Here is a 16,824-nt window from a genome sequence, read left to right as displayed (position 1 = left end):
GTGCAGGCCGGCACCAAAAAAAAACAGATCACTCATAGATGTAATGGAAAAGTGCTCACAGCACTCTTGTGTAAAAATGAAACTTCCAAATGCTGTTTTTCTCAAAGTGTGTTTTTCTCAAAGTGTGGAGGAAGGAGGCTAAGGATGTTTAATGTGATCGCCCCCTCTTCAAATAAATACCCCTTGGTTTCTGTTGTGTGTAAACAATAATAGCAAATCTCAATGCAGTTCTGTCCTCCAAACCCCACCTCCATTCACTGTCATTAAAACGGAGCGAGGGCTCACTATGAGCATGGTCGGCATGATTTCAGCCCCTAATTTATGCTTCGTCGCACGAAGGTGTCGTGCACAGAGAACGGCCGAGAACAGCAGATCTCCAAGCTCACAACGGTCGCATCTGCAGCGCTTTGTGAGCTTGTATGTCAGTTATGCTTGGAGGGCAGCACCGTTGTGCGACGAAGTACATATACCTCGCTAGGCAGCGCCAGCCAACACACAGGAGGACATTGAATGAAATGAAACCAGCCAAAACATATATTATTGAAACTAGCACCCTGAAGTTACATAAGAAAAACGAAGAGAGAAAACGTATAAATCTCTGCTGAAAAAAATAAAAATAATTTCAGTTTGGATTCAGCTGTCGTCCTCCATTTTATGTTACCCTCCCTACCCTAGACAGGGGGTCGTAAAATATGGTTACTATTTAATCGAATAAAGGAAAAGCATATTTCTTTGAAATAATTAACTTGATTTTTTATCATTGACTATCATTGTCTGAATTAACCACTTAAGAATTATTTTATACTTTGTTGTACAACAGTGTCGAGCAGAAATAGTACATTTCTCCATTTTGGAAAAGTTATAATAAAAAATAAAGAAAAACATTTGATTAACTGTTGCACCCCTGCCATGGACTGAAGATATGAATGCTATTTTTTGTACTGTAGAGTGTCAAATAAAATGAAGCCACAAATTAGGCCTGAGGCAAGTTTCATTTTACTTATTTCCCCACCCTTGACTTCATTAGCTGGATTAACTCCAGGGTGTGCAAGTCTAATTCTCACTGCAACTCTTTGCCTCTCAGTCACTGAATAATTCAGACTGGCATGTGAATATGGGAGATTGAAGGCTTACAAGACATGTTAGTTGTGACTAAATAATAACCACATTGGATCACATGTTGTTTTCCATTTCCTGAAAAGTAACTCTTTTGGACATACAAGGTATCCACCCGACAGCGACAATATGTTAAAATCATACTGTGTAAATTCGCTTTTTGGATTTTTTTGGACAGCTCTGATAGCTATGTGGTTAAACGTATTACAGCCCTTGCAACCCTTGCATCGTGATGCATTGTGAGCTTCTAGGTCTGCTATTTCATGCATTTCTTTTATCTCTGCAGTGCACAAAACAAAACTGTGAAAAAATGAGACAATCTTTTCAGGTCAAGAGAAAATAACTGCACTAGAAAGTCCAAAATGTTTATCTAGTGACAGTTGGTTTTACAATACCCTTCCAAAATGTATCTCTTGGCATTTTATACATGACACTTTTACTTCTTGCATAACAAACATATATAATGTAGGTCTAAGTAATTTGCTTTCATTCCAAGGTTTCTTTTCTCTACAAGAGTAGAATTAATTCAAAGAGTGACCATGCATTTGTATATGTATGTATGTATGTATGTATGTATGTATGTATGTATGTATGTATGTATGTATGTATGTATGTATGTATGTATGTATGTATGTATGTATGTATGTATGTATGTATGTATGTATGTATGTATGTATGCATGTATGTATGCCTTACTGCACATTCTATAAATCTGATACTAACCACATTAGTCATAGTATCATATTTTCCTTGTTCTTTTTCTTTCTTTAAAATCCAGTATTATCTTTTGTACATATATTGATTTGCTGCTGTTGTTGTACATGCCGAAGCAACATTTCGCTGCTTGTACCTGTATGAGCGAGTGAAAAATACAATCTATCTATCTTCATTCTTGAGCTGTAGCTCTAAAGGCCATTGTGAGGACAGAAGGGTTCTGAGAGTACAGTTCGGCGAGCCTTTGAATGAAAACATAATGTCAGGGAGTAGAACCTGAGAGGGAAGCAGGCAGAGCCAGTCGTGCAGAGCGATTCTCCATGCTGTCATATCATTGTTACAGCTGAGGGGTCTTTAAAAGGCTTCGGAGGGGATTTCATACTGACAACGTGGGCGCAAACAAAAGTACAGCCCCCACATCCTTGGTAATACTGGGCGCTTTGAAGCAGTCTAATTCTAATGCTTAATGTATACTTCATTGTGGTGTCCTGTGCTGAAAATATTAGACCTAGAAACTTACAATGCGTTGCGATCAAGCCAGAAATATATTCTAGTTGTAGTCACTTGGCCATTGGTGTTCTAAATGTTTTGAGCGCATAAAGGCCAAATACCAGGGCAGCAAGGGAATAGCCGCGGGAACTAGGGGTGCTGGGTGGGCTGTATTGAGCTGGCCAGTAACTATTTGAAAACTCAAACTTGCCATCTTTGTTATGATCTGATCGACAACCCAGGACGAATGTCATCATAAATAGCCTGACCACCAGCACAATATGGTGCACTCCGCACCCCCTGGTCAAAAATATTTACCGCGGCTATGGCAAGGCCAGTAAGTAAGTCTTGTTTTACTTGGACCAGGCCTCAGATCATATCATTTTGGAGGAGCATACGGCCCAACAGAGGGGGCATGGCGGCCATGGCACAACTAAGTATAAATCACCTTAAAGGTAATTTAAGTGGATAATGGCCTGCTGTTGTTATACCATTAATATTCTCCCCATGTACTGTATGTCAAATGTAGTGACACTGACGATGACTGGATATGAAGAATGACTCAAGCCTTCACCAGTGAAAGCTGAAAGATGGCAGCTATAATAGGCTAAATTCCGAAGACCACCCACCTCTTTAGTTTTGTCCATGGCATTCAGAACGGCAACATTCAGCTTTTCCAGGGCAGACAATACGTTGACATATTCTCCCAGGTGTGGAGTGAAGTACTCTGGATGTGAAGATGAGTTTCAGTTTCAGCATACTATGTGACAGGGCTACAGTTCTTTTAATTCTTTTTTGTGAAATCCAAATATTGACTACTCGTATTTAGCAAGAGGCTGCAAGTTTGTTATCATGGAGAAATCAGTAACATTATATAACAGTCAGTAACATAAACATCAATATAACTATGGCAATACTGCATTTGTCTCTTCATATGGTCTCTGAGAGTAAAAAATGTAGTTCACAATTTAAAAGTATAAAAGAGTATACAAATATATTTGTTTAAATGTGTACACCACCGGAGTTACAAATGGATACAGATTGTACTAGCTATCAATACCCAGTGCCTTGGTGATAGTTTAAAGTCGCACAAAGGTCACCCTGGAATAAAGGCTATGAGAGTGATGTTGCCGACACAATAAAGCACATGCAACACTGGGACAGAATTACCTGTCAGTTTGTCCGTGTCTAGCTCGCTGAGAGGGAAGGAGAGGTTGGTGAAGGGGAAGAGCACAAAAACATTATGGAAGTAAACAGTATCACGATATTACGATATTATATATATGTGTGTATATATATATATTTATATATATATATATATATATATATATATATATATATATATATATATATATATATATATATATATATATATATATATATATATATATATATATATATATATATATATATATATACGTATATCTGAAATAATAATATTTGTTAGGGGCTCCCTGGGAAAAAGTGCAAATATATATAAACGTTACCTAAGTGAAGTTGTTGTTTACTATGCTGTTCCACAAATGCATTTTCAAACACTGATGTAATTTCACTACAACTCCATCACAGTGATACAATGACCATACATTTCTCTATCCATTGGGGGTCTTCATCCCTCCCATGTAAAAAGGCTAAATCCTTCTAACCTTCATGCTGGAGATGTCTAGGGTGAAATATTGACACATCCTCCTTTAAAGTGGAGTTAACTCAGATTACTTACTCGCTGCGCTGTCTGTCGATGGAGTAATACAGCTCCTGCATCTGTTCGTCAGTGAGCACACCATCAGCAAAATACGACTGGAACTCTTCCATGGACAGCTTCCCATCGTCTGAAAGGTGGGGTGGGGTGGGGAGGGGAGGGGAGGGGAGGGGAGAGGAAGAGAGAGAGAGAGAGAGGATTTGGGAAGAGAGAGAGGATTTGTGAAAATGATGCCTCACCCTTCTACTGGACTTTCGTGAGGCCTGCTATAATAACTCACACTATAACAAATCACACTGCAATTTTCTTATAGATGTGTTGTTCTTTGTCACTGTTCAAGGAATGAAAAATAAATGTATGTATATATATTTTGTTTTTTACAAAAGGACACCTTTTTGAGGACTTACTTTTACAGTCTATGGTGAGGACTGATTATCGCAAAAACATTCAATATATCCTCTATAATTATAATTATTGCAACATAAACATAAATCTCATGAGTAGCATTTGTTGTTGTTGTTTACTTTGTTTTCTAAGTACATCTATTATTTGAGGAAAAGGTTACAATTAAAGTGGCACTATATAACTTTTCTTTTATGAATAAAATGTAATTGTGTCCAATCTGTATGGTATTGGCTTATATACTATAGACCATATTCACACGGCGGCCATATTGCCATTAAGTCAATGAAATGCCACCCCAGTTGCCACAGCAACGCAATGTTAAATTCCAAAATGGCCGCCGTGTGAATATGGACTATAGACCAATTATTTGTTTACTAACATTGAGCCTGGACGCACAGGTGATTGTTTCACGCAATCAATTCCCAACCTGTTTCGGGGTGCACTGGTTTCAGCACACCCCAACCCCCTCTTGTGTGTGTTGGCTAGTGAGACGCGTCCTAACGAGACCTGATATAATGGGTTTCGTTGCGCGCATACTGGCTGCACGCAGCCAGTATGACGTCGTCTGTTAAGGGGTCTATTGGGGCACAGATATAGAAACCTAGATACCTCATTGGCCTCTGCAGTTCATTGGAGCGACGTGCTTGGTATGGTGGCCGCCATATTTCCGGGGGGCACGGGCACTGGCCAATCACAGCGCGTTGACAACTGGCCAATCACAGCGCGTCTTTTCCAGGACTTGTCAGAATCTAGTTGTCCCGCCCCCACCTACCTCTCATTGGCCTACTGAACGCCCCCTTCTGTGACATACGCGGAAATTTCCAGCTGCCCCCCAGAAGCGGAAGTGCGTCCGCCATACACACGCTTTAGAGCCAGAGGAGGCGTCTACCTTTATATGTCTATGCTATTGGGGTGGTTGTATTTCGTCTCCCTGCTCTTCTATTGAAACATTTAGTCGTGTCAAAGGTCATGTCTCACCTAGACACAGGATCTGACACGAATTTTGACCTAAAGGTCAAGATTCAATTTATACCCTGAGCAAGCAGGCAGGCTCCATTAGCTCAATGGTAAAAGATGTCAGCGCTTGTGCAGGAAAACGGGTTCAAATCCAGGGTACAAGAGAAAAGTTACATAGTGCAGCTTTAATCATACAAAATTATTTATGGCAGCAAATGTTATACTTTAAAAAAGGTTAGATACATGAACTGACTATAGTATGCTAGGCTACACTCTCACAAATGGAATCCATTTGGAGGTAGTGAATGGTGCACTTAAAAATGCAGAACGGCAGATATGAATCTGCAGTCTATTATGGTAATATGATTCATAAGCAGCAGTGTCGCCAGTCCACTCAGGTTATGAACAGTGTGGCTATGATATCTGTCTGTTACTGGATCAGCAAGTATTCAAGGAAACTGGGAATGAGGACTGAGACAGTCAGATCTAAAGCCTAATTCAGACTGCAGCAATTTTTCTCCACAACATTCTAATGCTTAATTTATGCTCCTCTGCGCAATGGTGTTGTGTGGAACACTGCAACTATCAATTATTTTCTAAGCGATTATTCTATCAATTACTTTTTGATTAATTGAGTAATCAAGAAGTGCATTTTTATTATATATCAACAAATCAATTAACCACTTACTCATTATTTTATACTACGTCTCAACGTCATGCAAAAATGGATGAAATAAGGAGATCTACAAGCTCACAACCCATCATTGTGACACGCTGCGAGTTTGTACATTTATACATAAGCTTGTAGATGTACTATTTTCGGCATGCAACACCATCATACGTCATACAAAGTATAAATCGGGCTTAACAGGGTGTCATCTTGTCGCAAATCTTTGGTCTGAGCTAGGCTGCTTTACAAGCCCAGATCAACACTCTGTTAACCACCTCTGTCTTCACTGCTAAATAAACTATGGCTTCAGCCTATACCGTTTAGGTCAGAAATGTTGTTATTTTCTAAAAGAAATATTATTTGTATTACCTTTTTTTTGTACTAAATGTATGTTACCACAAAATGTACTGAAATAAACAAAAAAAAACATTTTAGACTTCTTCAAACACATCAAACTGCTCAATGTGTGATATAGCTGTAAATGACATAATGAAATAACAAAATGAGGAGAGTGATAATATTATTTATTTATTTGCCTCATTTTGTTCAAAAATACATATATATTTCACCTCTTTAAATTTGTATTTTCTTACAAAGTTAGCAAGGATGTGTTCCTTCTCCCCAAAAGTAGATCCAAGATACCAGTTAGTCAGCAGTCTCTCATTGTCTGGAATCATGGTAAATCGTGTTACCGGCCAGTTTTGTTCGGTACTCAGATTTGGACCTCTTGCCATCTTACAAACATATGACTCACATGTGTACAGCAAGCCTTGCTGAACACTTGTCATGAACACTTGTTGTGATGTTTCAGACTCTGGAAAATGAAAGACAAGACTAGTGTATGCTAGTGGAAACTTTGACCTACGGGTGGTGCTACAGGAATTGGCACAGGTGTCACTAAAATCAGTAGGGTTCATCCTCCAGGACGGAGCATACATTTGCTCAGCAAGTTTAGTGTGGTTTGCTTCATTTAAACACCAACAGGATGAGCAAGTTAATACGAAGGATTTGCAACTCTTTCTTCAATCGTCCCTGCCATGAGATGTGTATTTCTTTATGGATACTCATTACATACTTTTCCCTACATTGTTTCTTTGTTCAAGCTTCACACCCAATTACACATTATGTAAGTCATAGCATAGCCCAAATTCCCCTTTATGCAAACATTCATTTATTTTCAAAGCACCATGGGAATTTGTCATGTGGGGATGTGGAGTTTGCTTTGCTTTAAGTATAATTATTCATGAAATTTTGTTGGTTCTTGTAAGGAGCAAGGTTTTGGAGAAGAGGGAAATATTAACAGATAGACAGTATGTTTTGGATTAACTAAGATCTGGATGCTTAGTTTTTGGGATGGAGCTCTAGATTAAGATCCAGATTTTGCAGAAGGCGACAAGCGTGCCGAGTTTGAAGTCATTGCATTTATAGTAGTCTCTTGCTGTCCATATGTTATTTGAAGCATTATCTTTCTTGTTTCATGTGTCAGCATGACAATACATACGTTGTTGATGTGTACCTGCAGCAATCCCACCACTGGCAAAAGTCTGTGAATACTTGGTGAAGAAAGATCATTTCTGACTCCAACTGTTGAAAAACATGCATTAATACTTCCGTCGGCCATCCCACCCATGACCCAAAATTTCATTATAAAACAAAATGCCAGACGCAGTAGAAAGCTAACTATTCTTAATACTTTAATGGTCAATATATTGACCTCTCAGCTACTGAGGTTTAATTACAGGATTTGCGGATTTCACAAACTTGCTTTGTTGTGAGTCAATGCTACTGGACTATGGTCAAAATAACCTTGCGTCACCAGACTTTCCACCTCGGAGGAAAGCCTGGTATTCGTTCTAAAACTAGCTGTGTGATCCGGTTTAGAAAAAAGGAAAGAAATAATCGTGGTTCCGGTGGTTCGCATTGTTTTTTGTCCCCACATAATGCAAATCAATTTGTTTAGTCTCGCTAGTCGCGCTACGAGTTAGAATAAAAGATGGACGATTATTATACCAAAAGAAACGAAACGATTATACCAAACTAAACAAGTTTTAAACTAGGGTAATCATTTTGGAGATGCACGGCGCCGGTGGTTTCGGTCACTCGTTCCGGCCACCTGATGACGTAATGATGGCGTTAAGTTATTTCCGCTCCGACCGGATCAGAAACCCGAAAATGGTATTGATCCCAGGCTATGGTCAAAAGCATCACACTCACTGCATTGGTTTCAGGATAATGCTAGAGGTAAGAATAGCATGGTATGACTGCTTGTGCAGTAATCATGTTCCAATTCTTGTTGCTGCGTGGCTCTATTGTTGGATGTAATTGTGAATGCTATCTTTGTTTTGGTTTTGAGAAATTAATACTTTCTCAGGCCCATGTTTGACTGAAAAAAACAAAAAATACAAAAGTTTTGATAGCATAAGCACTGATGAGAAACCTTTGTATAATGCTGAAGGCAACTATAATAAAAATATAAATCCTAAAATGACAAATAAACCTACATGAGTCTGAAGAAAGAATGTCCTAAATTCTTTGGAATATATTTTATGAAATATGCCAAACCATATCGTTACATATGTGCATTGTGCAATACTCTGGAGTCTGTACCCCGTACAGAATGTTCCATATCATTACATAACTACAAAATGCTCACCTAGTTTAAGCGAAGAAAAGGAATTTCTTTATGGTTTAGCACACAATAAATATACTAAGTGCCAGATTGTTATGATTAATGTGTGATTTCTTCCCAATCAGCTAACTCTCATTATGTGTTAAAACCATATTAACGCCTATCATGGCAACATGCTCAGTGTTACCCCAGAAGGACTCCATTTCCTCCAGCACACAGTGTGACTTAGACAAAGATAGACGTGAAACTACAGTACATGATTTAATTCTGTTCTCATTTATATTTTAGGGAGGTGTAAAAATAAATGCTTTTATGTTTCTTTCAATGATCGGGGTGAGAAATTAGGATTTAGCTTGGTCCAGAAATAACTTGTAGCTGCAGTGTAACAAGTTTAAAGAAAAAAGCACGATAGCACCAGAGATATGCATGCTATGCCTTAGGAATATTCACCATGAATCTTTGTAATAAATATCCTTTTGTTAGTGACAGGTGGTCTGTATCAGTATAGCGTTTTTGTGAACAACCTAGGCGCATCTTAATCCCAATAATGTGCTGTCTAAATATTAAGGAAATGTCTGCGCTGCCTGTCACTGCGCCAAAGTTAAGACTTTGCGCCGGGCGGAAGATATGGCCCTAAAAGCCCCGCTAGCAACTGTGCTGCTGCACTCTTTGGGCCCAAAAAGTATAGGTTCAATGCAATCTCCCCATTAGTTTATAAGATATCTTGTGTGCAATGTTAACATTTTGGCCTGAGGATGGCACTAGAGGAAAGGTCACGGGGTCACTCAAATGGTTAGGGTTCTTCCGACAGGGAGCATGAATTGTCCTCAGCAAGGTCCATGGTAATATATGTTATGTATGCTTGTTATTATATATCCTGTACGTTTTTTGGTACCATAATTGTGCACGGAATGGTTGGATTGCCCCATCCTTAGAGCCCCGTCTCTAGCGGGTTTTAAAAATATGACCTCGGGGCCCTTAAAACACACTGATGATGACATAAATTCTGTAGCCCCTATGTAGCATGGAGCCCCATGAGTCATTATCACTTTTCATTGCTTCGTGACAGCCCTGATGCTCACTATGGAACAACAGAAATCACACATATGTACGCCTTCTGACCTACAACTAAATCCCAGCAGAGCCTTCCTCATGTACTGCCGCTGCACTGTCTCCCTCTCTCAGCTTTGCTACTGTATAGAACATATATGGGTGGACATATATGAGTGGAACACATGTTCTCATTCTCCTTTATAATACTACACAGTACATTCTATCAGGTCCAGGTTTTTGACAAGCCATGAACCAAGGTGGCTTGAATCCAATTTTGTGAGAAGCTCAACAAATTTGCATATGTTGCATCATTAAAACTGGTCTTACATAACAGCAGTTTGCTGTACTCTAGAGGAAACCAGCCAGTGTTTTACAGATACATCACATGCATTAATAACCGTCCTTATTGCAGTTCACATTCCATTATAACGTATTACCGTGCTGCATGCGTGAATAAAACATTAAGGGCAAACAAATGTCTATTTGTCAGCGTTATTTCCCCACAGCTAAAATACTCCTCTCCCCCAAGTTTGTAGAGCAAATTCCTGATATTAGCACAAAGTGAAGCAAATCTAACACAAAGGGTGTTTCATTGTAAAAATACATCCACTTTCATTAAGATTTACATTTTTTAATCAGTTTGCATAAAGCCCCTCACGCAGCAGGTGTTTTGTCGAAAACATGTCTGTCACCAGGCAGGTGCAACTCATTTAATCAAACCACAACAACTTCTTTAAAGAGATTTTAATGGATAGTAATTAGTAATATAATCTAATTAGTTACATATTTTATTTACTCACCATTCTTGTCTGCTCGGCGGAATATCTGAAAACAGAAAAAAACATAAGGTCAGGTTTTTTGTATAAGGGTACATACTACGGTCATACCTGCAAACTGGTGCAAGCTGAAGCTGATGAAGGCAGGTTGTGCGCGGCCGCCTGTTTTGTGCATCCGTTTGGACAGTGGGGGGAAGCAGCAACGGTCTCGAGCATTTATCTACATGTACTTCAAATAGACTTTTTCTCTACTTGAGGTGCCCTGGCGCATAGAACGCATCAACGCAATGTGTGCACAACACGCGGAAAGCTGCGCAATGGCAACAAAACGCTCTGTTCCCATTGAAAACCATTGTAAAAAGGCAGCCACATAGGCAGAATCAAAGTTAGGTGTGACTGTTGCATTTTGATTTATTTGTAGAAATTAGTATATAAATAATAGGAAAAGGATCATAGCCATCACATAAGAATATCTTGGCGTGTGATGAAATGGAGGATAGGGGTGTCAGATAAAAAAGATTGAATAGCTTTGGAGGGACAGGAGGAGTTAAGAAAAGCAGTAATTATTGGCAGCCCCACAGACCCTCTATAACTTCTATCCACAAACATGCAGACTAATCCACTATTTGTTCCTAAATGTTGTTGGCATTTTACTGTTTTCTATACCCAAGAGGACATTTAAGTGGGGCTTTAGTTTCCGCAAGCATTTCAGTAACAGAGAGCGAGGACATCTTCTCAGGAAATGAAACGCTGACATTTAGGTTTTGGAGGAAGTAGCCTGGAGGGAGAAAGTTAGTGATTGGAATCAATGCCAGCTTCAGTAGTATCTGTGTTTTCTTTTCTTTTTAGCACTTTTAGGTGAAGGCAGTTGAAATATGATGGTGTTGCTTCTTAGCAACGGTTTCCTGATGTTTATGGGAAAACTGTGGAGTGGAGTGTAGAGACAATTAAATTGTGAAAGAGTTGTGTTATTTCTTAATTTACTTATGGTATGTCGGACTATGTCCATGACGGTATAATTACTGCTATCTTGATCTTTACCACTCAACGTGAGTTAGCACCAACATACCGAGCAATCAGATATTTCCACTGAGCTGAGACACGCAAAGTGTGGAGTTCAGCACCTTATCCACTCCCACTGCCACTTCCCACTAAAAGCACCTTGAGTGCATCCAATTTGTCCCATGGCGCTGGCTGACTGACTGACTGACTGACTGACTGACTGACTGACTGACTGACTCACTGTATTATCAGTTACGCTCGGATCCATTGCTGTCGCCCTTCAAGAACAGCAGTGTGTGTATGTGTATGTGTGACAGACAAAGACACGCCCAAATACCATCCTCTTTTAAACAACATTGCACCTCCATTCAAGTGAATTTGACTGAAGAAAGATATCCCACGGTGACAAAATAGAAAATGTATAAACCAACCAAAAAATAACAGAAGTGCAGAACTGTAAGTTAATGGAAAAACTTACCGTCAGTAATGGCTGGACTCAAGTTTGGGGCTTGTCTAGACTGTTTATTCCTTCTTTTACTCTGCTATTCTCTGGTGTCTAGTACTCCTTTTCCTAATCCCATTGAAACCTGCTGACCTCTTTTTCGTATTTGAATCATAAGGTTTTTGTTTTTACATTACATTACATTACATTACAGTCATTTAGCAGACGCTTTTATCCAAAGCGACTTACAATAAGTGTATTCAACATAGGTAGGGAACGAAAACTACTAATCACCAGAAGTCTTAAGTGCATTTCCTGCAAAAAACAAGCAACCAAGAGTATACCTAGCGCTAAGGTAAAAGTGCAATATATCAGCTACCTACTTTCTTAAACAGATGAGACAAAATAGCAAAATCAAACGAGCACGAGCTCAGACAAATAAGTGTATCGACTAAACAAGATCCAATAAAACAATACAAAACTAAAACAAGAGTTCGTACAAATAGTTAACAACAAGTAGGCCAGGCAAAGAGGAAGGGTAGTGTTTCCTGAAGAGGTGGGTTTTCAGCCTGCGGCGAAAGATGGGCAGTGACTCTGCTGTCCTGACTTCAGTGGGAAGTTCATTCCACCACTGTGGGGCCAGAACAGAAAAAGGTCGTGACCGTGTCGATCGACCAGAAGGACCCCTGAGTGACGAGGCAATCAGTCGCCCCGAGGTGGCAGACCGAAGTGGTCGGGCAGGGGTGTAGGCATCAACCATAGCCCGGAGGTAGGAAGGAGCTGTTCCTTTCACTGCCCTATAGGCTAGCACCAGGGTTTTAAACAGGGTTTTAAACTGGATCCGAGCTGCTACGGGGAGCCAGTGTAGAGAACGGAGAAGGATAGTTGTGTGGGAGAACTTGGGGCGGTTGAAAACCAGACGAGCTGCAGCTTTCTGAACAAGCTCCAGAGGTCTGATGGCAGATGCCGGAGCACCAGCCATTTTTTTTTAAATATACCGGTCGCTGTATCTCCTTTTTAGGTATCTGTCCTTGTCCTGTGTTTCTTTACTGCTGTACTAGCAATGACAACTAAATTTCCCCCTTGGGATCAATAAAGGTATATTTATCTATCTAAGTTTTTTGTGGAATTGGTAAACATTATGGATTATGCTCCAAGCCCATTCTACTGTGCACTGCACTGCAGACTTATCCGCTGATGATGCCTATAGTCATTTATACTCCATAGTATATGACGGTGTCGCTTTCCGACAAGAACTGATTTGCACGTGTCTCTTGTCGGCAATCACATACGACATAGCTGTGCAAGGGAACAGTGATGGCATGCTGAATTTTGGTGATGACATCAAACTGTAGGCTATCGTCATCATGCACCTGGTAACCAGTCAATTGTCAAAGTAATTTCATGGCTCTATACACTGTCATTTCTCGTAAACCAAACAAGTTGCTGGTGTAAGCATGCTGTAGACGAGGCCTAAGAGAAAATACCTCCATAAAACCTTTGGAAACAAATTGTGGGTAATAAATCCTGGCTATGAAGAAAAATGAACGCTTAGCCCCTAAAGCAGGAGATTTAATTAAACCATAGCACTGTTGTTTCACCGTGTGCATGGGTATGTGCGTGTGTGTTTGTGTGTGTTTGCATTGGGGGAATTATACTAGAGATGTCATCAAGCAGTGCCAAGGGTGGGATAATTCAATTTAAATACTATTTCCATTTTGTGTGTGTGTGTGTGTGTGTGTGTGTGTGTGTGTGTGTGTGTGTGTGTGTGTGTGTGTGTGTGTGTGTGTGTGTGTGTGCGTGTGCGTGTGTGTGTGTGTACTTAAATGTTTCAAAAAGCCTACATATGCTAAAATAAGACTATCGTGAGGTGATGTCAGATGTGTTACTGGAGTTTATACTGGGTGGGGGGAGGTGAGGCGGCAAGAGTGAAAAGGGGAGAAGTGGAGGGAAATAAAGTCATAAAGTGAGGGCAAATGAAAGGAGAGACAAGATAGAGGAAGGGAGAGATCAAAAGAGATAGAACAAGAGAGCAAGATGTCATATGCAGTATACTGGTTTGTGGTTACACGATGAGACTTAAAGCAAGCTTGACTGAGATTGATACAATGAGGCCACAGTGTGTAATACTAAACATAAACAAGGCTTAATTCGCAGCAAAACACAAGGCAAATGGTGAGCATGCACTGCCATCCCATTGTTTCATTAATTAATTGGGAGGGGCAAGGAACCAAAATAAAGGCATGAAGAGTTCTAAAGTGCTGAGTAATTACATTGAGTGCCATTCCACTGAAGCCAAACCATGAGAGATTAGGCTTTCAAAATGGCTGGAAAGGGTCAAATATAGCAGAGTTGGATACAAGCCTATATAGCAAAGAGAATCACACACATTGTGCATACAAACTAGGCCTGGGCAACATGGACAAAATCAAACACAGATACAGATAGAAAACCTATGACGTTTTCCCATAGAGATTTATTTTAAGCCTGGAACTAAACCATCAAGGCTCCTGGTGAATCATAACCATAAAACATTTGATTCTGTGTCAGAAAATGTGAAAACCTTTTAAAAAATAGGTATTTATTAAATATAGTACATATATATATAATTAAATATCAAAATATTTTTTGACACAGAATCAAATGTTTTATGGTCATGATTCACCAGGAGGCAGGAGCCTGGATGGCTTGGTTCCAGGCTTAAAACAATCTATATAAATGTTTTTGGAAATCTCTATGGTAAAATGAATGGCTTTTCTATATGTGGCACCACAAAATGGCCCCACTGCTATGCCCTATAGAGAATGAAGGACATCCATAATACATTGTAATAGGTCCTATGAAGGGATGCCAGATTAGAGATAATACAACATATTGGCCTGCAGGCTGCATGGCCTCAATTCTGGATACAAACACTAACCGCATTTCAGCCAAATGTACACTTTCTGCAATATAATGTTCCCTTTGCCAGCCAATACTCTGCCTCTGTGCAATTAGGAGAGGTGATCTAATTACCACTAGGAAGACTGAAAGAGGCAGGGCAATGATGCTGCCTGCTACAGCAACACACTGCCTTGTTTTGTTCTGGAACACCCTCAGCAAATCAGAAGCAAGGCAAACATCCCTACTACACTGCTGTATCTACACACACTCTGGAGAGCCCAAACAGGGTCTCTGTAGCAGTTTTTTTTTAATGTAGAGTAACAGAATGCCTGTGAATTATTCAAAACAACAGAGAAACAGCTGCACTATATCTAAGTACCTTTTGCTGAGAAACAATCATTACTGTGCAATTAAACCAAACAGACATAGCTGCCTAACAGTTAAATAATAATAACAATAGCCCTATTGTTATTATTATTATTATTATTATTATTATTATTATTATTACATCAATAGAAATAATTACATACAAACCAAGGCTCACTCTCATCTGCACAACCAATGTCATGACCCTGATTACCATTATGAAAAACATAGAAACTGTGAAACATTTTTTTAAAAAGGCCTAGTTATGTTTGCATTATTTTGACAGTTGGAAAGGTAACAAAAAAACATTAAGAACCAGCATAAAGCATGTTGAGATACGCATTATTGTGTGGTTATTCACGCATCAATGGTCAAGTCCTCTCACCTCTCTCATGTAACACTACACAGAATAGAGCTTAATTCACCTGGAAGCCACTGACATTAATCAGCTCCATATCCACCATTCATAAAACACTGAATTGACAGGAAACGCGAAAGCGTTTTTGTTGAGGCTGCAACTGACAACCATCCAAGATGTGGAAACAGGCATATAGCTCTCTGTGGGTTGACAGCTATAGCTATACCATGCATTAAAACGGGTACATTATTGCAGTGCTACAGTGGTAGTAGCCCCATTCTAAACCTATACGGATACAGGATAGGTGGCAATAGGGACATCTGGACATCTGGGCACCTCGATGTAAAATTGGCTATTTTGACCAAAATGTTGGGGGGAAAAATACAATATTTAAGGTCTTAAGTAATGTAATGTAGGCCTACATGATGTGAACATGCACAGTACATCATTATCAGACTTAATTGTATCCTTCAACTTCTTGCTAATGCCCCCAAATGACAGGTTTTGTAGCAATTTTGAGCAATTATTGTAGAAATATTAGACCTTAATTGTCGAATGTTTAAGCATGTTCTAATCATGTATACTTTATTTTGGACAAACTAGCCAATTTTACATCGAGGTGCCCAGATGTCCGTAGTGCCCACCTCTCCTATTGACAGTGGGTAGCCCCGTTCAATCTAAACCACACGGCACACACGCGATTCAAGCGATGGATCACTTACATCCTGAAAGATTGAGATTCCTTGATTTTGCTTGATCTGCTCGAGGACCTGCTGCTTCCTCAGGTGATCGTGCTTGGCAGACTGCAGACACATGGTGATCATCTCTGTGCACGCCAGCATGATTGTTTCTGGTGAGATTTCTGCGTTTGAGAAAGATACAGATTGTCTTTGTACTTGTAACAGTCACCACCTCTGTGTCCTCTGTGCTCCCACTGCTCTCTCCTCTTGTGATGATGATGGAGCCCAACCCGACGTATCCCGGTGTACGTTAACAACAACTCCTCCTCTCCACCGTCAGAGTAGGCTAGTCACGAGGAGTGAGGAGCTATTCATAAAATTCAGTGGAATGTTTCAATGCACCATCTGCTGGCGAGCGCTGAAAACAGACAGATCAGTCCAATTAATTATCCTAGAGTTATTAGTCCCTGTGAAAAGATGTAGCCTATGATTTTTCAAATGTGTAAAATGTCTAAAAGTATTTTGAAAATAGCTGATCTACAAGCTCACAATGCCTTGCATGGCAACGCATTGTGAGCTTGTAGA

General features: G+C 39.8%; 1 protein-coding gene across 3 annotated transcripts in view; it reads right to left on the bottom strand.

The window, feature by feature from the left end:
• The window catches only part of LOC311053592 (N-terminal EF-hand calcium-binding protein 1-like), a 28,985-nt gene extending 12,509 nt beyond the window's left edge, over nt 1-16,476 (bottom strand). For all 3 annotated transcript variants that reach the window (XR_014601652.1, XR_014601653.1, XM_084069201.1), the window contains exons 1-5: nt 16,282-16,476; nt 10,533-10,557; nt 4,040-4,148; nt 3,490-3,515; nt 2,949-3,046 (exon numbers count right to left, since the gene is read on the bottom strand). Coding sequence is in view for 1 of the 3 variants with exons in the window: in XM_084069201.1 (XP_083925327.1) it covers nt 2,949-3,046; nt 3,490-3,515; nt 4,040-4,148; nt 10,533-10,557; nt 16,282-16,401 (378 nt within the window). In the remaining 2 variants the exon portion in view is untranslated. The remainder of the gene's footprint in view (nt 1-2,948; nt 3,047-3,489; nt 3,516-4,039; nt 4,149-10,532; nt 10,558-16,281) is intronic.
• Between the last annotated feature and the right edge of the window lie 348 nt (nt 16,477-16,824).

Source organism: Gymnoscopelus microlampas (genome assembly GCF_963454915.1).
Source record: "Gymnoscopelus microlampas genome assembly, chromosome: 10".
Classification (NCBI taxonomy): Eukaryota; Metazoa; Chordata; class Actinopteri; order Myctophiformes; family Myctophidae; genus Gymnoscopelus; species Gymnoscopelus microlampas.
The sequence above is the reverse complement of the archived record's forward strand: the minus strand, read 5'-3'. Positions and strand labels throughout refer to the sequence as shown.